Source organism: Vombatus ursinus, unplaced genomic scaffold, assembly GCF_900497805.2.
Source record: "Vombatus ursinus unplaced genomic scaffold, bare-nosed wombat genome assembly UNPS02005659.1, whole genome shotgun sequence".
In the NCBI taxonomy this organism is placed as follows: domain Eukaryota; kingdom Metazoa; phylum Chordata; class Mammalia; order Diprotodontia; family Vombatidae; genus Vombatus; species Vombatus ursinus.
In genome coordinates this window covers 23,455,059-23,477,290 of record NW_020945437.1, presented here as the reverse complement: position 1 = coordinate 23,477,290, position 22,232 = coordinate 23,455,059, and the positions used below count along the sequence as shown (strand labels likewise).

The following is a 22,232-nucleotide window of genomic DNA, read 5'->3' as shown; positions in this document are numbered from 1 at the left end:
ATGGAGGAGAGAAATCTCTTAGTGAGGCAGTGGAACATTGTCTCTTCAAATTCTTTAAGTCTCTGATTCTAAAATTCTATGGTTCCACTATCCTATGAATCTGTGATTCTAAGGTTCCATTATTTCATGAGAGCAGGACTGGGACCACTCCAGGCCAAGCTGACTAATGGTTGCTCACCTTTTACCAGCTTCCATATGTAAATCTCCACGTAGTCAGAGGCTTCCTGTTCCAGGGCAATTCTACGCAGGCTTTCAGGACTTGGAGAGACAAGAGTATGGACAAGTACCTGACTGGGCCCTGCTGGGCATCTGGTGGTACTGACCTCATCACTGGGGTTGGTCCTGTCCTCTGGAAGAGACAAAGGATTCATTAATTCTCCTGTTCTCTACCATGCTTCACTTTTAGGGATGGCCCTAGGCATGATGGGAAGAGGTGACTTCCTTGGAGGTGTGATGACAAGGGGCCACTCCAAAGCCCAGAAATATTCCCTGGGACTGGCCAGGCACTTTTCCTTGGTTTAAAATTGCCCCTTCCCTCTCCATATCATAATTTTTCCTTAAATTTTAGGCAAGAAAATCTAAGATGTAAATAATTACACTTGCTCTAAATAATGATAATGATTAATCATCACTTATGATAATTTATAAGAAATAATGTAAAATACATGAGAAATAATGATACTTGCACTAAGGCCCTCCCCAATGCCTCACTATGACATGGAGGTGGCCCTGGGATCTCCAAGGCAATGCCAATGGAGTATAAACTCTAGCAGGTTGTACCAAGCTGAAAAGGTCCAAGGCCAAAAAGATCCAAAAAGTTGTTGACAGATTAGGACAGTGGTGATAAACTCAAATAAAAATGGATTTCTGCAGGTGCATATTGACTTAGAAAACTACCAATTAACATTATCTATGCTTTATTGTATTTTATTTATTTTATTAAGTATTTCCCAATTACATTTTAATCTGGTTTGGGCCACACAACCTCATGGGGCCCATGGGCTACATGTTTGATATCTCTGGGCTAGAGCATTGGAATGAATCCAATAATGAAGTTAAATAGGGATATTGTAAACTCAGACTTGGGTTCAAAAAAATTGACTTCACAAATACCAGTTGGGCTGGCATGACTACATAGCTTGTCTGAAAAAGATCTGGGGGTTTTAGTGTGCTCCATAGGAGTCAACAACATAAAATGTGACAGTCAGACAAGCTAACGTGATTAAAGGCTATATTGAGAGGTGTGGCATCCAGGAGTGATTCTCTATACTCAGCCCTGGTCAAACCACACCTGGAGTATTGTGTTAAGTTCTGGCCATCAAATTTGAGGAAGGATATTGATATGCTACAAAACATCAGGGGAACAGAAACTAGGGAAAGACTGAGTTTATGTCATATGAAGAATGGTTGAAAGAACTGAAGATATTTAGCCTAGAAAAGAGAAGACTTAGGAGAAAGAAGAGCCATAATTGTGGTGTTTAGCTATTTTGTCAGTTGGGTCCAAACATGGAGTATTTGTGTAAGATTCTCCTTATTGGTGGAGAAAATTATGACTTGACCTTACCAGCTGGAATGAGGACCAAGAGCCTTTGAAGAGAAGGAAGATTCTTTTCACTTTGTTTTCCAAGATAATTGTCTAGGTAGGCAAGCTGGAAAGATGTTGAGAATTGAGCTTTCCCCTACCTATCTTCCTTCCAAAGTCTATTTCCTTTTTCTCCTCAGAGAAAATCTAGAACCTCATATGTTCTCTTTTGGAGCACAAATTTAGAAGAATGTTTCTCCTCTCCAAAGGATTGCCAAGGAAACCAATTATATTAAAATACTTGAATATTAAATATTAAAATATTTTTTGAAAAAAACCAAGTTCATGGACCCCAGGTTAAGAACCTCTGTAGGAGTCTGAATCACTCCTGAGCTATAATTCTTTCTATAATACATCCTTCAGAAAAGGAAGAAGACTAACAGCTGAGACATCCAGGTGGGCAAAAATCTGAGAAAACACTCAATGGTAAAATCCACATTCTCTGTTGGTCATATACAAATGCACAAAATTTAGGCAAAAAGAAAGAAAAACCAGATGTCATAAGACAAGACAAACAGGTACCACTGAGACTTGGTGGGATGAAACATGTAACTGGAATAAGTCTCCAGATGAGTGTATCTTGCCCAAAATAAACAGGATAGGTGTGAAGTGAGATATTAAGAAGGTGGAATTGTGAGGAAATGAACTAGAGGAGGGTAGCATGGTGGAGAACATTTACATGATGATCAAAATGAGAAGAAACAAAAATGATTCTATCAATGGAGTATACTACAGACCACCTGCACAGAAGAGGAAATAGATAAGAAATTTGGGAAACAGGTCCCACAAAATGCTAGTTACCCAAAAGACCATCACAAATGATAAATAATGAGCAAATCCATTTTTCCAAGCAGAGAGCAAATAGAAAGTAGAGCAATTAGTCAGACCAGAATATACCAGACAATTTATTTACAGTGAATGATTTTTCCCACTAGGTGATCTCACCTGGCACCAATATATGATATTATAGTGTTAGGGGACTTCAATTATCCAGATATCTGCTGGAGTTCTCTCTAAGAGCAGAGCAACTAATAACTTTATGATCTGTCTTAGTGATAATTTTATCTTTCAAAAGGTGGGGGAGCTGACAAAGTAGAATTTTATTCTGGATCTGATTCTTACTAAGAGGAACTGGATACTAAGGTGAAGATGATAGGAACCGTAAGGGGGAGAAGTGATCACCTCATCTTAGAATTTGTGATAGAGGAAGAAAATGAAGCTGAATGTGGTCTAATAAGCACCTTAGATTTAGGGAGAGCAGATTTCAAAGAATTCAGATGAAGAATAAGTAAAGTGGGATGCCATGGATTTTCTGAAAAGAGGAAGTCAGCTGAGGAGGGCAGAAATTCTGATGACACAAAAGGAAATGAAAAATGGAAGTTGTCAGAAGAAACCAATGTGGATGCACAGAGAACATACCATCCAACTTAATTTTAAAAGAATACATGCAGAAGATGGAAGCCAGGGGTAGGTAACCGTAGGATCATAAATTTAGAGTTGGAAGGGACTCCATTATTTTGTGTTGTTCTTGTGGAAAAGTACCTAGCACATTGTAGGCACTTAATAAATCCTTGTTGATTGATTTATTGGAGTAAAAAAAAAGAAAGATGTGGGCTAAATGACAATACAGATTTGGTGGATTTGTAATGGGATCAAGGGTCAGCCTCAAAAAGTAGCTGTTTATGACAAATTGATAAGAAGTCTTCAGTGGAGTGCCCCAGGGACAGAGCTGGACTTAGATAAAGGCATAGGTAGCATGCTCATAGAATGTGCAGATGACACAAAGCTGAGATGTTAGCTAACACACTGGATGACAAGAGTCAGGATCCAAAAAGATCTTGAAAGATCAGAAGATTGGGCAGAATCAAAAGTCTTACATTTGGGTGAAAAAACGACTTCACAAATAAAGATGGGGGAGGCATGGGTAGAAATCAGTTTGTCCAGAAAAAGATCTGGAAGGTTAGTGGGCTGCAGGCTCAATATAAATCAACCATGTGATGTGGCAACCAAAAAAATCAATGTAATCCTGGGCTTGGTTAAAAGAAGCCTGGCTTTTAGGAATAAGGAGTTGATAGTCTCTCTGTATTCTGCACCTGGAGTATTGGGTTTAGTTCTGTGTGACACAGTTTACCAAGAATATTGATAAGCTGAAGAGTGTCCCAAGAAGGGCGACCATGATTGTTAAGGGCCTTGAGTCCATGCTAGGCAGGTATCAGAAGAGGAGGCTTGGAAGGGACATGACAGCTGGTCCAAGGATGTCACCTGGATGAGATTTGTTCTTTTTGGCCTCAGAAGGGAGAACCAGGAGCAGTGCATGGAAGTTGTAGAGAGTCAGAATTGGGTTTGATATCAGGAAAAACTTCCAAACAATTAGAAGTATCTAAAAGTGAAATGGGATTGCAGTGGGTTGCTTTTGACTGGAGGTCTTTGGGTAGTGGCTGAATGGAATGACCACTTGTGTTGTAGTGGAGATTTGGTTTTGGCTAGGGACTAGTGAGGTGGTCATGGAGGCCCTTTGCATCTCAGAAATTCTGTGATTCTGTGAAAATTGGAAGTTCATATACAGATTTTGTTCCAAATGAGAAATCCCCAACAAATGATTATTCAGCCTCCGTTTAAACAATTCCAGGAAGAAGGAGCTCACTTCTTTTGGTCAGCTCTGACTGCGAGGAAATTTTTTCTTATATTGAGTCAAAATCTATCTCCTCTAAGTACAGGGTTGAAGAGTGTCATGGAAAAGATGCTGGCCTGTCTCTTCAGATGCACTTGGATCAATTTTCTTCTCTAATTTTCAATTTCTCTTTCTGTATAATAGGGATAATATTTATTTTTGTTTGGTTTTTGAAGGCAATCGGGGTTAAATGACTTGTTCAGGGTCACACAACTAGTAAGTGTCTGAAGCTAGATTTGAACTCAGGTCCTCCTGATTCCAGGGCTGGTGCCCACTGCACCACCTAGCTGTGCCAGGGATGATCTTTAAAGTCCCTTCTTGCCCTCGCATTTTATGTTTGGGTCTAAGCCAATGAATGCCATCTATCTCATTTTGGGAGCCTTTCTTGTCATGCCCCCACCTCCCCTTGGGACCACATACTACCAGGTAGTTCCTTCTTATATCTGATCTGCTAAAATTCCCAATCCATGTTCTTTTGCCCTGTCCTTGGTGGCAATGGAATATACCCAATCCCCCTCTTGTCCAGAACAAAGCAGTGGGAGTATCAGAGTAAGATGCCTGTAAGAGTCAGGAGACTTGGGTTGGGCTCCTTGTGATGTCACTAACTAGGGGTGTGACCTCGGATAAATCACTTCCCCCTCATTGGAGGATAACCTTGAATGCTCCTCCTAGCTCTGAGATTCTAATTGATCTAAGATTCTATTCTTCTAAGAGTTCCTGATTATATTGTTCTAAGGCTCCTTGATTTTAGGATTCTGTCCTTCCTTCCGTACACACACATACACATATACACAAACATATACCTATACATATTTATATATGTATGTATGTATGCATGGGGGCCTTTGCCTTTCTTGGTATCCCCAGGGCTTACCCCAGTGCCTCGAATACAGTAGGTGCTTAATGAATGCTTGTTGACTTGAGTTCCAAGATTCAGAGGATCTATGGTCTTAAGATTCTGAGTCTATGGTTCTAGCAGTCTACAACATTTTAATAGCATGGCAAAGGTTTGCAAAAGATTTATTACTTCCTTTGATCACATGATATTTATCATCTTATTTGGTCTTCACAAGAGCCCCAGGAGAGCAGCAGGTAGATGGTGGAGTAGATAGAGCAGTGGCCCTGGAGAGGGGAGGATCTGAGTTCAAATGCGGCCTCAACACTTACTAGCTGTGTGACCCTGGGCAAGTCACTTAACCCCAATTGCCTCCCCAAAATAACCCCAGCTCTGTGAGGTAGGTACTACAGGTAAGGAGGAAACTACAGCTCAGAGAGGGGGGACATACTTGCCCATGGTCACATAGCTCAGTAAGTGCCAGAGGCAAGTTTTGAACCTAGCTCTCATCTGACTCCAGGTAGGTCTAGGGCTCTTTTCTAGTGTCTGTGGCCTTTACGGTTCTGAGACTCTGAAAGTCTTAGCTGGTGTCCCGCTGGTGCCCGTGTGTCCTGCCCCTCCCGCCTCCTCACCCACACAGTACCTGGGCAGATCTTACAGCATTTCCCTTCTACCTTCTCTGGGTAGAGGCAGCCATAGTCCCTGGGGCAGGTCACCCGCTGGCAGTCCTGACGGCCATCTTGACAGGTGCAAAGGATGCAGGGCAGGGGCCCAAAGGAACGGAAGGCTGGGTGCCACACCTCCCCATGGGAATACGTCTTCCCATTGTACGTGCAGGCTGGAGGGGAGAGAGGCCTGAAGTCAGAGCTGGGCTCCTCAGGGGTGGCAAGAAAGAGCAAAGGAAGCCTGTTCCTGTCCCTGGGGAAGTCCTCAGTCTGAATGGGGACATACATCTTCAAATCAGGGGTTCCTCATTTCTTTTTGTGTCATGGTCCCCTTTATCAGTCTACTAGAACTTATAGATGGCTTCTCAGAATCATGTTTTTAAATGCATAAAATAAAACAAAGAAAAGTATTATATTGAAATAGTTATCAAAATATATGTTTTTAAATATAAATTCGGAGACCCCAGGTTAAGAACCCTTCTTCTAGGTCTGAGTGTCTTTGGCTCACTCCATGGCTTTTTTTGTGGCAGGTCACTCAATTTCTAATGAAGTCTAATGCAGATTTGGACTCAGGAAAAGTAAAAGCTTCCTAAAATCAAAATTGTACCACAATGGAACAAACTGCCTTGGGAGAGAGTGAGTTTCCCTCACTGGTGATATCCAGGCAGAGAGACTGGCTCTGGAGGGCATTCTGGCACTGGGAGGGAGGTTATGGCCTCTGAAGTGTCTCCCAGCTCTGAAGGTCTGTGATTCTGGGTCTGATTTCCTTTGGGTCTCCCCGATTTGTCTTGGACCACAAGGATGATTTTTCCAGCTGCTCTAGAGAAACATTCTTAGTTTCTAAAACCCTGAGAAGTCCCTCCCTCTCTCAGATTGCAGGGTCATTTGGAAATCAACAACCTATGAAATATTTCTACTTTCTTTACCTATCCTGCCCATATTTCAGCACCCTGGTCCACCACCAATGATTAGAATCAGAGGATGGCAGGCTGAGAGGCTGCTGGGACCTAAGGATGACGGCATCATAGAAGGCCAGACACCGAGAATCATAGACTCTTAGATTAATAAAACATCACAATAGCACCATTCTAATCCTAGATGATCAAGATCTCAGACTTGCAGAATGTTAGAGTCACAGAACCTCAGAATCTTAAATTTGTGGAATCTTAGATTCATGAAGGGGGATATGGAGTGTGATATTAGCCCTCCCTGCGGATGAGTGGACACACCCCATCTCTGTGGCCAGTCTTCTGGAAGAATAGAGAATACCCTTCTGCATGGGTCAAGGCAGGATGGTGTTATGGGAAAAGTCCCAGAAAGGTTGGAAGTGCTGGGTTCTTATCAGAGATCAAATTTAAAGTGCCATATAGATACAAACTAGCTGTATTAACTTCGACACATCTCTCTTCCTCTGTCTGCATCCTCTTCTACATCTGTCAAATCAGTTGGTTGAACTGGATGATTTTTAGGGTTTCTTCCAGCTCTGACATTCTGTGTTCTAAGGCCCCTTCCAGCTCTGACATTCTGTGTTCTAAACCCCTTCCAGCTGACATTCTATGTTCTAAGGTCCCTCCCAACTCTGACATTCTGTATTCTAAGATGCCCCCCAGTTCTAACATTCTAGGTACTAAGATCCCCCCCACTCTGACATTCTGTGTTCTAAGGCCCCTCTCACCTCTGACCTTCTGGGTTCTAAGGGCCCTTCCTTCTCTGACATTCTGTGTTCTAAGACCCCTCCCAGCTCTGCCATTCTGTGTCCTAAGGTCTCTCCCAGTTCTAACATTCTGTGTTCTAAAGCCCCTTCCAGCTCTGACATTCTGTGTTCTAAGGCCCCTTTCACCTCTGACATGCTGTGTTCTAAGGTTCTTCCCGGCTCCGACATTCTCCTTTTTAAAGTTCCTTCTAGCTCTGACATACTATATTCCAAGGCCCTTCTGGCTCTGACATTCTAGGTTCTAAGACCCCTTGTATTCTAACAGTCTGTGACTCTGACTCCTTGGTGTGTGTACTTACTCCCAGAACCACCTCAGACCTTACCTTTCTTATGTTTCTCTTTGAGGACTATCTTGACAGTGGTGCTGCCGCTCCCCTTCTGTCCAAAGTGTCTGGGGATGAAGCCCAGGGAGGAGCTGAGGCCTGTGGGTGCTGTGGTTCCTGGTGCCCGCCTGCTCCCACTCTGGTTAACACATGGGTCCTGGGAGTGCCTCTGCAAACAAAAAATACCAGGCTGATTCAAGGGAGGGCGAGAACCTGGGGCCAGATGGGGACCTCAGAAAGGCAGGCTAAGGTGAGATCCTGAGAAAGGCTTCCCCAAGCTGGGAAGAAGATGGCTTCTGATAGAGCTGGAGAGATCCTCAGCCACAAATTCCTGGGGCAGCCGGAGGGATGAGGTGGGTGTAGAGAGTTAGGGCATCTCCCAGCCCTGTGAGGAGTAACTAGGTAAGAACATCGCATTTCTAGAACACTGCAAAGTTTTTCATTTCCCATGACTCCATTTCACATATTCTTTGTTTGAGACCCATTGGATTTCTCCCTGTTCCCTGATCTCATTCTGTCTTCTCTGAGCACAGCTCACAATGCTCCCCTCCCACCAGGAATGGAATTGTCTCCCATCCCCATTCTGACATTCTATGTTCTAAGGCCCCTCCCAGCTCTGATATTCTCTGTCCTAAGGGCCCTTCCAGCTTTGACTTTCTAGGTGCTAAGGCCCTTTCCATTCTCGTAGCCTATGACTGATTCTTTAGTCTATGTACTTAATCTTCCTTCCTTGATGCCCACACCTCACCCCAATCACTCTCTGAGAGATAATTCTCAAATCTCTCTTAGAAGTCTGTGTGTATTTCTTCCTTGTGGTACACTTATTTTGTGTACGCTTTTTATAATTCCCTATTAGATTGTAAGTCCCTTGAGGGCAGAGACTATGTCCTTTTTTCATCTTTGTGTCGCCAGTGCTGAGCACATAGTAGGTGCTTAGTAAATGTTTATTAAATTTCATTGTCTTATTCAATCTTTACAACAACTTGATGAGGCAGATAGGACAAGTATTATTATTCCCATTTCACAGATAAGGAAGCTGAGGTTCAGATAAGTGACTTGTCCAATGTTACCTAGCTAGAAGGTTTCAGAGCTGCGACTCAGACTCAAGTCATCTAGCTCCAAATCTGGCACTCTTTTTGATATACCATCCCGCCCTATGGCAGGCAGCCAAGGGGGTTACCTCAAAGGCCCCCATTTGATCCAGGACCTAGGACTGGCAAGGGCCTGGGGAGGTTAAGGTCTCTGTTGTTATTCAGTTGTTTCAGTCATGGCCAATTCTCTGTGACCCCATTTGGGGTTTTTTTTGGCAGAGATACTGGAGTGTTTTGCCATTTCCTTCTCTAGCTCATTTTACAGATGAGGAAACTGAGGCAAACAGGGTGAAGTGACTTGCCTAGGGTCACACAGTTAGAAAGTGTCTGAGGCCAGCCCTGGAGTCAGGAAGACGCATCCATCCACTACACCACCTAACTGCCCAGCCTATAGATTTAGAGTCAGTTAAGTATGGGCTTGCCAGATCCAAAGAGATGGATCAAATGACCTCTACTCTCCCCAGACAAATACTATATATGTCTGGCCCATAGTAGGTGCTAAATAAACATTTATTGTTTGGCTGACTAAGCAAGCAGTGGGAGCTGTGGTCTCTTCAGAACCCTTCCCTATGTGACCGTGTACTAGTATATAGTACATAGTACATAGTACATAGTACATAGTACATAGTACATAGTACATAGTACATAGAGACTTCTCTATGTCAGGCAGAAAGTATGGGTGGTGGATCCAGGCTTGGAGAGCTCAAGATAATGTGTTGGGGACAAGTTTACTATTGGCTGTCCAGTCAGGAGCAGAATTCATATCATGTAAGGGAATGTTCTCTGGGGAAAAAAAAAGAGAAGGGGAAGAAGGTTCCCCTGGGGTCAGGCAAGCTCATATTCCTGACTTTTACAATTACTGAGCTTCATAGATATCTTGTGACTGGGAGAGAAGGAAGGCAAAGGAAGATAAACGACCAAGGAAAGGGAGCCTGGGGGGGAGGGGAAGGGGAAGGGGAAAATATGGAGGGTACACTGGAGGCCAACACGTTCAGTCCCCTCACTTTGGCCAACATCATTCTAGGCTAAAAAGGAGTTCGCCATAGAATTGGAATCTTAGACTGGCAGAGAAGGAATGGACCTTGAGACACAGAAGATGTCACAGGCACAGACAGCATCCTTTTCAGATTCACAGACGACACGAAGCTAGAAGGGGCAGCTAACAGAATGGAGGATGGAGTCAGTAACCCAACTTATTTTGGGAGGCTAAAAAATTGGGCTGAATTTAATAAAGTTCAATGTAAAGTCTTAGCCATAGACTTGCAAAATTGGCTTCACGGGTATGAGATGAGGAAGATGTGTTGAAACAGCAACATGTCCAGGAGTGTGGAGCTGGCCAACTCAAACTGGCTCATGGGAGCTGATTGTTAAAGTTTCAGTGTGAACCTTTATACATTGGAAATTAGAAAAATACTACAAATCAGAGCTTGAGTTGTTGTTTTGCTGATTATCTAGGCATAAGAAAATAATGGAGGAAATAATGATACTAATTAAACCTAAAAGTATATTTTGCTTTCTGGAGAGCCAGTTGTTAAGCGTTTATCAGCACACCCCTGAATATATCTGAAAAAGATCTCAGGATTTTTAGCGATTTAATATGAGTCAGCAGTATAACATAGCAGATTAAAAAATGAACGTGATCATGGGCTGCATGAAGACAGACATAGTTTGTCCCTCTTTATGCTGCCCTGGTCTGTCCACATCTGGAGTATTGCATTCAGTTCTGGGAACCACCATTTAAGAAGGACATTGGTCATCTACAGATCATCTGAGGGAAGGCAACCAGGATGAGGAAGAGTCTATACCACATGAGAATCTATTGAAGGAAGTGGGCATGTTTACTCTGGTGAAGAGAAGATTAAAGGGAGATATTATAGTGGTCTTCAAGTATATGAAAGGGTTTCAGAGAGAAGGGGAATAGATTTGTGGACTACATTTTGGCTCCAAAATTGGCAAGACCAGGAGAAATGAGTGGACTTTGCAGAAGAACAAATTTGGGCTGGATGTCAGGAAAGGCTTCTTGACAGGGATATCCCAAAGTAGAATGAGCTGCCTTGAGGGGCAATGGGCACCCCTAACTGCAGGTCCTCAAACATAGGCCAAGTGACCAATGGTGGACTATGTTGTCATGGGAATGGGTTAGACTGGATGGCTGCAGGCTTCCCCTCCAACTCTCAAGTCATTCTGTCATTCTATGAATATAAAATGGCAGAGTTGGAATGGTGAGATGATGTAGTCGAGCTCCTTCATTTACCAAGGAGACCAAGGACCAGAGAGAGGCAATGACTTGCTCCGGATTGTAAAGCAAATGAATGGCAGATACAGGACTGAAACCCAAGACCTTTGACTTCCTGATCTAAACTGGGGAGGGCTGGTAAATGTTTAATAACCAACTCTTTGAAAATGCAGGACACACTTCTAAGTGTAGTCTGCAATATTAACATTTCCTCTATTGCTTTCTTAAACTTAGACAATCAACAAAATAATAAATTAAGCTCTGATTTGTAGCATTTGCTGATTTCTGAGGTGTGATGCTTATACTGAAAATATAATAGTTGGTTCTCCTGAGCTGATCTGAGCTGGCTCCAGCATACGCCTGAATCTAGGGTTCTGTCCACATACCTTCTCCTTAACACCTACTGATTCTGTTTGTCTGGATGTGGTCTGGGCTGGGATGTGAGGTGGGTGCTCAGAAGGTGAGGAGAGGGAGTTTTGAGTGTTAGATAGAGGAGGAGTTTGGACTCTATCTGCCAAGAAGAGTATATATGTGGCTAAAGGAATGAAGTCATCGAGAGAGCATTAGATTGGAAGCTGGGAATGTGAGGATTTGAACCTGTCTCCTGACACCAATTCACTGTGTGACCTTGGACAAAACACCTGACCTCCCTGAATCTCTGTTTCCTCCCCTGTCAAATGGGGATAATCAAATTCACACTCCTTATTCTCACACAATTGTTGTGAGGAAATAACTTTGTAAACCTTAGTATTACTGTGCCGTAAGCAACTACCAATATGAGAAACTCAAAGAAACATGGGAAAACTTGTCTATAGTGATACAGAGGAAAGAAAGAAGAATCGAGAAGTAAAAACCAGTTTTGAAATTTCAGCATGCAGCTAGGTGGTACAGTGGATAGAGCACTGGGCTTGGAATCAGGAAGACTCCTCTTCCTGAGTTCAAATCTGGCCTCAGACACTTACTAGCTGTGTGACTGTGGGCAAGTCACTTAACCCTGTTTGCCTCAGTTTCCTCATCTGTAAAATAAGCTGGAGAAGGAAATGACAAACCAGTCTAGTATCTTCGCCAAGAAAACCCCAAAGCAGTCATGAAGAGCCAGATACAATTGAAATGACTCAACAACAATCTCAGGCAAATCATTTTACCCATGTGGGCCTCAGTTTCTTTATCTGCAAAATGAGAGGGATGGAGTAGATGGCCTCTGAGATCCTTTCTAACTCTACCTTTCTAAGATCTATGATATTATGGAATAGAAAACAAACAAAACTCATCTGGGTTTTGTTTTGCTTGTTTGTTTTTGTGAGCCTAGGTCAGCTTAGCTCTCCTAGACTAGGAGCGCACCACTGCAATTCCAATTCTAATCAGCACAGAAACTCAAACCACCTCTGCTCCAATCCAGACTGGTTTGCCCCTCCATGGGTCCATTAGTGGCCCTCTGATCCTGGGAACTCTTCATATTGAGGTCAGATTGAGTGTGGACACCCAAACAGCTTTAGCCCTATTATATTACTTAATTACTTGTAATAATTTATAAGTATTTTATATATAATATAATAATAATAATATTACTACTAATAATTCAATTATTAATTGATATGTTACAATATATTATATTATAAGACAACCTGAGCTCAAGTGATCCACGATCCTCAGTCTTCCTACAGCTGGGATTATAGGTGTTCATCAATACACCTGGCCAGCTTTCTGTAGCTTTTAAAGCCCTTCATAACATGGCCCAACATATATTTCCAATCTCAATGGACAAGACTTCCCCTCTCACATTTTGCAATTCAGTCAAACTCTCTGTTTCTCCCATAGTGCACTCCATCTCCATTTCTTTGCATTGGCCATATTACGTGCCTGGAATAACCCCCTGTCTGGACCTCATAAAGTCCTTCTCTTACTTTCAGACACAGTCCAAGCACCTTCTTCTGCTGGAAGTCTTTCCGGATCCCTCCAAGGCTAGTGCCTTCCGTCCTGGACTTCCTGGTTTTTAATTACTTTGAATATATTTGTGTTTATCCATTTTATACTTAATGATATATCTATATAGCTACTTGTTGTTATCTATGTTCTTATTCATGTGTTTCCCATTAGAAACTAAACTCCTTGAGGGCAGGGGTCATTTCATTCTTTTCACTTGCGTCTCTAGCACCCAGCACATAGTAGGTGCTTAATCAATACATAACTGATTGAAATGGGACCTCTGGCTGTTATTATCATTTGTGGACTCTGGGGGTAACTGGGCTCTTTGCTGAAGTGGGATGGGAAGCACCCTAGTAGGACAAGATAGTTTCTACTTTCTGCCCCCATCTTTTTCCCCCTAATGCCCTAGTTAGCCCCAGTTTAGTAGAAACAAAGATGGAGTGCCAAATCCCATCATACTTGATTGCTTTGTTGATAAATTTCACTTAACGATTTTTCCTTGTTACAAGGGTTCAATTTGTAGATTATATTGGGAAGTTGCTATGCTATAAAAAGGAGCCAGGAATCAGATTACTAGAATGGACTAGAGGCCTGAGGTGGGCAGATCTCAGATTGGTGTGGTAGTGTCCTAGAACAGGAGATGCCATTATGGTCTTTGGGGCCATGACGGTGGCCATGGTGGGAATAGGGCAAAGGTGGTTAGGGATTTGGTTCATCTGAACCAAAGGACCCAGCAGGCAGAAAAGCAAAGGCCACTGGTCTCAGGGCTTCAGTTGGGATTGATCGGTCAGAGGGCAAAAGATTCTTGAGATCAGTTCTGATCACGAGCTGAGGTATTAGTAGAGCAAATCCTATGGGCCAAAATGGATAATTTATAGTGGGAGCCACTGAAGGTTTCAGAGTGGTATCAATCATTTAATCAATTAACAAGCATTTATTAAGCACCATCTACCAGTCAGACACTGTGCTAGTTGCTGGGGACACAAGTACGAGGAATAAAATAATCCCTACTTGTAAGGAACAGCTCCCATTCTGATAGGGAATGGTCAGGCCTTTGTGAAAATTATTTTGAAAACTGCATCAAGGATTGACTAGAGACGGAAAAGATCACAGGGAGGAAGAGGGGCAGAGAGACCATTGCAACAATTTAAGCAAGAGGTGATGAAGGCCCAGACCAGAGCAGTGGGTGCATGATGGAGAAGAGAGGATGGACGAGAAGATGAGAAGACCTTCTGCAGACCTGACCATGTCATTTTCCTGCTTAAAGAAAGTTTCAGCAGCTTCCTCATTGCTCCCAAGCTAAAATAGAAACCCTTGATTTGGCTACTTAAGGCCCTGCACAATTTGTCTCTAGCCCACCTGTCTAGTCTTATCTTCCAAATACTTCATGAATTCTATGTTCTACTCAAACTAAACTATGAGCTGTACTCTGACTGTGTCCTGCCCTCTCCTGCTACGTCACATTCATTTAGCCTAGCCCACATGGATCACCCTCTTCCTCCTCTCTACCTGTGGAAATTATAGGATTATGGATTTAGAGTTAGAGCTAGTAAGAACATTGGAGACTGTCTAGGAGTAGTAATAACACCACCACCAGCAGCAGCTAGCATTTATATGGGACTTACTCTGTGCAAGGGACTGTGCTATGTACTTTGAAAATATCTCATTTGATCCTTGCAACGAGCCTGGGAGGGAGGGGCTATTTTTATCATCCCCATTTTACAGATGAGGAAACAGAGACAAACAGGGTTAAGTGACTTGCCCAGGGCCACACAGCTAGGAAGTGTCTGAGGTCACATTTGAACTCAGGTCTTCCTGCCTCCAGGCTCAGTGCTCTATGCCCTGTGCCGTTGTATTGTCTTTACTGTGTATGTGCTTTTTCCATCCCATTTGACTTGAAGCTCTTTTTACAACAGGGAACTTAGTCTCCCCAGAGTCAAACCCGTGTCTGGCCACTTACTTTTTTTTTGTCCAGACTTGCAATTTCATCGGTGTAAGGCGCTCCCAGTGAGGAAGCTGTCTCCACCAATAGAGGTCTGCAAATGATAGTCATCTGGGAAACTGAAAAGTTAAATAACTTGCTCAGGATCACACAGCCAGTAAGTGTCTGGGGCACGACTTGAACTTGTGTCTTCCTAACAATGAGGGCAGTTCTTTATTTACTAAGCCATGGTATCTCTGCCGAATCAATGCTTGAATTGAACTAGCTTAAAGCCAAATGGACAGGATTTTGTGACTTTGTGACTCTGGTTGGACAGGGGAAATGAGGGAGATGGAAGAAGTAGAGACAAGTACTTAGTTTCTTGTAGAAAGGTGAGAGAAAAGATGGAATTGGCAAGAGTAGCAGGTTCTAAAAGAGGATGAGGAGCCAGATTGTGCCAGGACTCTGAATCCCTCTTCCTCTTTCCCAGGCAAGGCTGCACTGGAGATGAGCATAGGAAAGATCATACACTTACCACTCCTCGGTATAACTGCAGGGTCTCTTCTTCAGCTGATTTCTCATATGACCCATCTGGAAAACCAAGGTAGAAACAGACACTCTGGTGTTGAGCATACAAACTGGATTGCTTCTGGTATTTTCTTTGGTTATGAATCGTTTTAAATTTTTTTTCTTTTTAAAACATTAACAATCTTGCCTTCTCAATGGGTGAGGGAGGGGATGGAGGAAAGGAGAGAATTTAAAACTGAAAATAAAGTTTAAAAAACCAAGCATTTAAGCATTCATTATCTCTCCTTTCTATCCTCTCATTGAAGAAAAAAAAAGAAAAAGAAAAACAAAACCTTTGTAAGAAATATACATAGTCAAGCAAAATAAATTCCCACATTGACCACATGAAAATGTATATCTCAATCTGCAGCCTAAGTCCATCACTTCTCTGTCAGGATGTGGGTAGCAGGCTTCCTTAACAGTCCCCTGGAACAGAGGTGTCAAACTCATGCCCATCACCAAAACTCTCCAAGTGCTGCCCCAATTAGATTAAAATATAATTGGGTAATGTTTAACAAAATAAATAAAAATACAATACAACACAGATAATGTCAATTTGTGGCTTTCTAAGTCAATATGCTACCCGCCAGGATCTGTTTCTATTTAAATATGACATGCTACTCTGGAATCATGATGGTTCTTTGCATTGATCAGAATTCTGAAGTCTTTCAGAGTTGTTTGCCTTCACAATGTTGATTTTATATAAATTGTTTTTCTGATTCTGCTCACTTCATTCTGCAACAGTTCATAAACACATGCACACATATATACTAATGGCACAGTAGTATTACAATACATACATAATTTGTTCAGTCATTCCCCAATTGATGGGCCTTCCTTTAGTTTCCAGTTTTTTTTGCTACCACAAACAGAACTGCTTAAGTATTTTTTGTACAGATGTGTCCTTTGCTTGATCTCTTTATGGTATAGAACTAGTAGTGATATCATTGGGTCAAATTTTGTCCCAAAAGTTTAGTGACTTCTCAGCATAATTCCCAAATGCTTTCCAGAATGGCTTTCCCCATTCACAGCTCCATCAATAGTACTTTAGTGTAATTGTTTTCCTGTAGTCTCTCCAATATTTTTTGGATATGTATTGTCCCTTCATCTGCCACCTTCTCACATTGGTCACCCAAATTTCATCTACAACCCTCCCTTCTCTCCTACCTGCTCTTCTGGGCTAGAGAAATTAGAATCCCATGCAGGCTTTCCAGGATTAAAACTATTCAGCCTTCCTCCTTTGGCACTTAAGAACCAAGTTTAAACAGGTCTCTACATTTCCTGTGAGTGTGTCTGTCTCTTTCCCCTTGCCTCGCAGAAGAGGTTGTATCTGGGCTATGGGCAAATTGATGATTTGAAAGAAATGAAAAGTCATAATGAGGTGGAGTCTTCCAAAAGAGGAGGAAATGATGAAGGGAACTGGTTGCTGAAAAAGAGCTGACAAGATTGCTAGGAAGTGACCACCCTATCTTACAGTCTCTGATCAATAAGAAAGAGTGAGTGACACCGAGTCTGACCTGACAAACCCAGATTGGGGGAGAATACATTCCAAAGTGTTCTGAAGGCATAGAGGCAGGAACCCATGGCCTAAAATGCTACAAGGTCCCAAGAAGGATGGGTGGTTCTCAATAATGAAATTCTGAGGCTGCAAACACAAATGATTCCAATGAGGAGGAATAAATAGGAGCTGGTTAATGAGAACACATGGGTGTACAACTTACCAATTTAAGATTTAGAAAAGACATGTACATTTCTCTTGAACTGGAAAATAAAAGGAGGTGATGGAATCTATTTTATCATGTATCTAAAGCCAACAAGAACCACCATTTTATGGGCCATCTGATTGATTTGCATTGCAGTGTTTATGATAGGTTTGCAAAAAGACCAGTATGAAAATAATTTTAGCTCAGCTCACATGTGCCAACATCTGTTTTATAGGATAGGGAATTAGAGAAATTCTATGAAGAACTTGGTAATCTCCTTCAAATTATATCAACATATAGTGTCATATAGCATAATAACTTTGATGAAAAGGTGGGCATAGGGGAGTATGGCAAGGAATATGAGCTGGAAAATATAGTTCAGGAGTAAGAAATGTGATAATCTAGACTAGCCTGTAAACTACAAAGAAACTTCATGCCTTTATACCTCAAATGCCTTCCCTGAGAAAAAAAGACCCTAGATATAGTGAGTACCAAATATCACAAAAAATGAAATTATCTTTTAACAAATATGAAAAAAATGAATTTTTCAGATGATTATAAATGACTGTGAATCAGAGGATGCCAATCTCTGAAAAATTAAAGTTAAGTGTCACCCAAAAGGCAATTGAGAGGCACATGGCATGTGTGAGCCTGCTGCAATATATTACAAATGAATTGGGTAGAAGATGTTGCCTAAAGGATGTCTTCAGAGAGATCTAAGATCAAAAAAATGAACTTGTCATATACCAAGAACAAGCATGACTCATGGATGTGGGCATTATTTCTAAGTCAGCTATTTGACTTATTAGAGCAAATGTCAAATTTAGTATCAAACTAGAGAAATAAAAATTGTGGCAACTTCTATCTGACCTACTTTTTAAAAAGTGTTGATGCCTCAAGATGGGAAATGGATAAAAGAACAAACTTTAATACAGATTCTTACTATTTCCTGAAGAAAATTAAGCTGCATAGATCACTACTCATAATGAGACCAAAAGGGCTTTGAAACTTCCTCCATCAGCCAACACTTGAGCTTCTTTCCAAGCAGAGAGATACGGCAGCTAAGGGTAACACTGATTTGGAATTTAAACTCATTGTAAACTCTTATGGAGGAGGATGGTGGAAGAGAATGAGCTGCATAAAATGGTAAGAACAAGCAGAGGGAAAAAATACAAATTTAGATGTACTTACCTCCTAGGATTGTTGCGAGGATCAAATGACATAATATTTGTAAAGTGCTTAGCACACTGCCTGGCACATAGTAGATGCTATATAAATGCTAGTTATTATTATTATTACATGCCACTATCATGAAGGATGTCACTGTGGGGTACAAAAGAAAGAGGGATTCCCTAAAACTGGTGAAATCTTCAAGAAGCTCTCGTTTGTGCAAGATGTTGTGCTGATTGCATCAAGCCCCAGAGAGTAGCAGAATAAGATCCATAATCACTCAAAAAAGTTTTGTCTAACTGTCCACATGGGAAAAACCAAGAATGAACATTATCTATTATCCAGATTAGGATAAGCATTTGGAAGGATGATCCATAGAGCTGGTCCATCCTTCAACATATCTTGGGCAGACACCGCAAATGACGATAAGCTCAACCCAGAGTTGAAGAGGAGGAGGAGAGAGGGTTGATTTCCTTTGTGAAATGGAACAGCTTTTAAAGGCCCCAAGATTTCCCTTGAAACAAAGGCCCATCTTTTAAACAATAGAATTCTTCAGATGATTGTAAGTCACAAATCAGAGGATACCAGTCTCTGAAAAATTAAAGTTAAGTGTCACCCAAAAGGCAATTGAGAGGTACATGGTATGTGTGAGCCATATTGTAAATGAATTGGGTAGAAGAAGTTGCTTAAAGGATGTCTTCAGAGAGATCTAAGACCAAAAAAATGAACTTGTCATGTACTGAGAGCAAGGGATGACTCATGGGTGGCCTGCGTGTTCTCTTAGTATCCAGGCAACATCAAGATACCTAAAGAAAAGCCACTAGCATGTTGGCTGGACCTCTTTTATAGAATTTATGGGAGGACATTAACATGAATCACACAGGAGGGGTAGACATGGATAGGTTGTGTTCTGGGTTTTTTTGAGGGAGTACCCACATTGAGGAGATCACAGACCTAGAGAAGTATGTCCTGGGGATGGATGCACGTAATAAGGCAGGTAACAGAAGATCAAAACAAAAGATTAGCATAACTCTGTGAGAATAGTATCAGTATGAGCCCAGGTTTGTAAGAAATGCTAAGGACAATGAAAAGGGCTTTGAAAGATTTTAAGACATTTGATCAATGTAATGGGCAACCATGACTCTAGAGGACTGATGATACAACACACTGCCACTGCCATTGCCACTGACAGAGAAGTGATGCATTAAAGTGGCAGAATGAAACATACATTTTAAGGCACAGATTTTGTGTCCATGACTTGTAAAGATAGAATGAAAATGGGAAACTGAAACCCAGGAGATGGTAAGAGAATATCAAGCTGCCTTCAGCCAGTTCAAGCCATCAGGCCCAGAAAGACAGTATTCCATGCACTGAGAGAACCTGTAGACATGGGGGACAATTTATGTAAAGGTCGAATAGGGAATAATCATGGTCTATCTGGATTTCACCAAAGTATTTGATAAACTCTCTCCTTACTGTGAGCATGACAGCGAAATGTGAGCAAGGTTGGGTGTGGATTGAAAAGTGATTGATTGAATGAATGACCAGATCAATAGACTAGGGGGTTTATGGATCAATGTTGACCTGGAAGGAGGTCCCTCAGGGTCAGATCCCAAAGGATCTGTCCTTGGCTCTGTTATAACCAACATTTTTTATCAGTAACTTGCATGAAGGCCAAATAATATACTTGATACAGTTGAGTATGACAGGGGAAGGGAAAAGAAAGGGGGAGAGAATAAGTGTTTATTTTATCTCATTTGACAGGAAGTTGAGGTCAGTTATACTAGATGACAGAATTAGGGCCTAAAATTTCTTAGAAAGCTTGAAAAATGAACTGAATGAATTGTGTATATATATATATATATATATACACATATATAATGTTTGGCTAGACAACACAGTCCATTTGAAGGTCTTAGTGGACCTCAAGCTTGGTGATGTCAGCACTGACATATGTTAACAGAAAAGGTTAAACTATAATGTTCAGAAGGAATTATTAACCTGAGTATCCTCTGCTCTGGTCAGAGCACACATTCAGATCACTGTGTTCTGGAGCCATGTTTTAGGAATGATTTTGATAAGTTAAAGCACATCCAGGGGTGGGAGATCAGCATGGGGAGGGGACCGGAGACTATTACATGAGGATCAGTTGAAAGAGCTAGAAATGTTTAGTCCATAGAGGAGAAGACTTAATGGGGAACGTGACAACTGTCTTCAAGAAGAGGAAGAAGGTTGAACCTTCTTCTGCGTTGTTGTAGAAGACAGAAGCTGCAGGGCATCAGATTTTGGCTCAGTATTAAAAGAAGCTCCGTAACAATTAGACCTGTCTAAAAGTGAAATGTGATGCTAGGGAAGATAGTAAGTGCCCCATCCCTAGAGGGTCAGACACAGAGGATCCATGGCTACCTGTGGGCATAGTGTAGAGGGGATGCCTGCTTGGGTACAGGTGGATTGGTGGCCTTCTCATTTGATTCTGAGATTTTGTGATTCTATATTCTATGATGGAGGGTCTCACTCAGCAGAGGTAATAACAAGGGCTAAGCAAATGTGAGGAGTACAAGAAAATGCATAAAACTTGCATCTACTATCTCAAGCAGGCCATGCCATTAGGATCAGGGCAAGGGGCAAGTTTATATTACTGACTCAGAAGCAAAGATAGCTGATCATAGCGTGCCTCCTAGCTCTGACTTTTTATGTTCTGGGTTCCTTTTAGCTCTGAAAGTCTATATTTTAAGGTCCTTGCCAGTCCTTACATTCTATGTTTTAAGGTCCTACACTATCCTACCCCCTTCCCACATTCTAAGATCATACCCTAACAATCCCAATGGCAAATAAAGTCTCAAGGGCAAAAATGGTGAAAAAGTCCCTCTTGAGCACGTGTTAGATAACAGCTCCACACCATCCTCTAGTGGTAGCCCCATGTACTGCAAACTCCTACTTCAGACCCTCCCTCCCAGGCCACTTCCTGAATTGATAGTTGTGATGGATGTGAGGAAGGCTCTAATTCCATAGCTAATGTGACCCTAAACTTAAGCCTAACCTGGTTCAAATAAAAGCACCCTTCGAAACCCAGCTCATGAGTCACCTCCTCCAAGAAGTCTTCTCTGACCACCCCTACCCACCCTGATCTTGGCCAAACAGTTCAGTTAATTATTTTCCAACTGTTCAGGATGTCAGGATGTACATGTGTGAAAGAACCAGAGAGTTTGTGTGAGAAAGTGTGTGTGTGTGTGTGTGTGTGTGTGTGTGTGTGTGTGCATGTGTGAGTGGGTTCAAAAGAGAAAGAGTGAATCGCCCTGGTGTGGCATGGTAGGTCTATTCTCTGAGGCTAGACTGGGAAATAGGGACTTGACTCTGGGCAAGTCCCTTCATATCATTAGGCCTTCATTTCCTCATCTGTAAAATGAGGATATTTGTACTACTTACCCTCCAGGGATGTTGTATCCTGATTTAATGACAGAGAATTAACTCTCTATATAATTCAAGTTGATGACCAGAGGCCACCACAGGGGATAGAGTAAGGGTAAGCAAGTATATGGTGTGGTGGAAATATCCCTAGGCTGGGGAGGATGGGGGGACAACAGGAGACCTGGGTTCTAATCTTGGCTGTGCCATTAATTCATTGTCTGAATTTTAGTCATTAAATTGATAACTCCGACTTCTATAATGCTTTACACTTGGTAAACTCTGTGAGGTAGATATTAGTATAACTATTTTACAGATAAGGAAACTGAGGCTCAGAGAAGGTAAATTACTTGCTTAAGGCCACACAGAGTTGTGAACTTAATCTCAGGTACACTGGCTCCAAATTCAATGAAATCCCAGCTT

The 22,232-nt window shown here is 41.8% G+C and overlaps 1 protein-coding gene across 1 annotated transcript in view; it reads right to left on the bottom strand.

The window, feature by feature from the left end:
* The window catches only part of CHRDL2 (chordin like 2), an 83,310-nt gene that overhangs the window by 11,842 nt on the left and 49,236 nt on the right, over positions 1-22,232 (bottom strand). Inside the window, exons 6-9 of the mRNA XM_027848288.1 lie at positions 15,500-15,555; positions 7,791-7,959; positions 5,732-5,926; positions 179-349 (exon numbers count right to left, since the gene is read on the bottom strand). Coding sequence (XP_027704089.1) covers positions 179-349; positions 5,732-5,926; positions 7,791-7,959; positions 15,500-15,555 — 591 coding nt within the window. The remainder of the gene's footprint in view (positions 1-178; positions 350-5,731; positions 5,927-7,790; positions 7,960-15,499; positions 15,556-22,232) is intronic.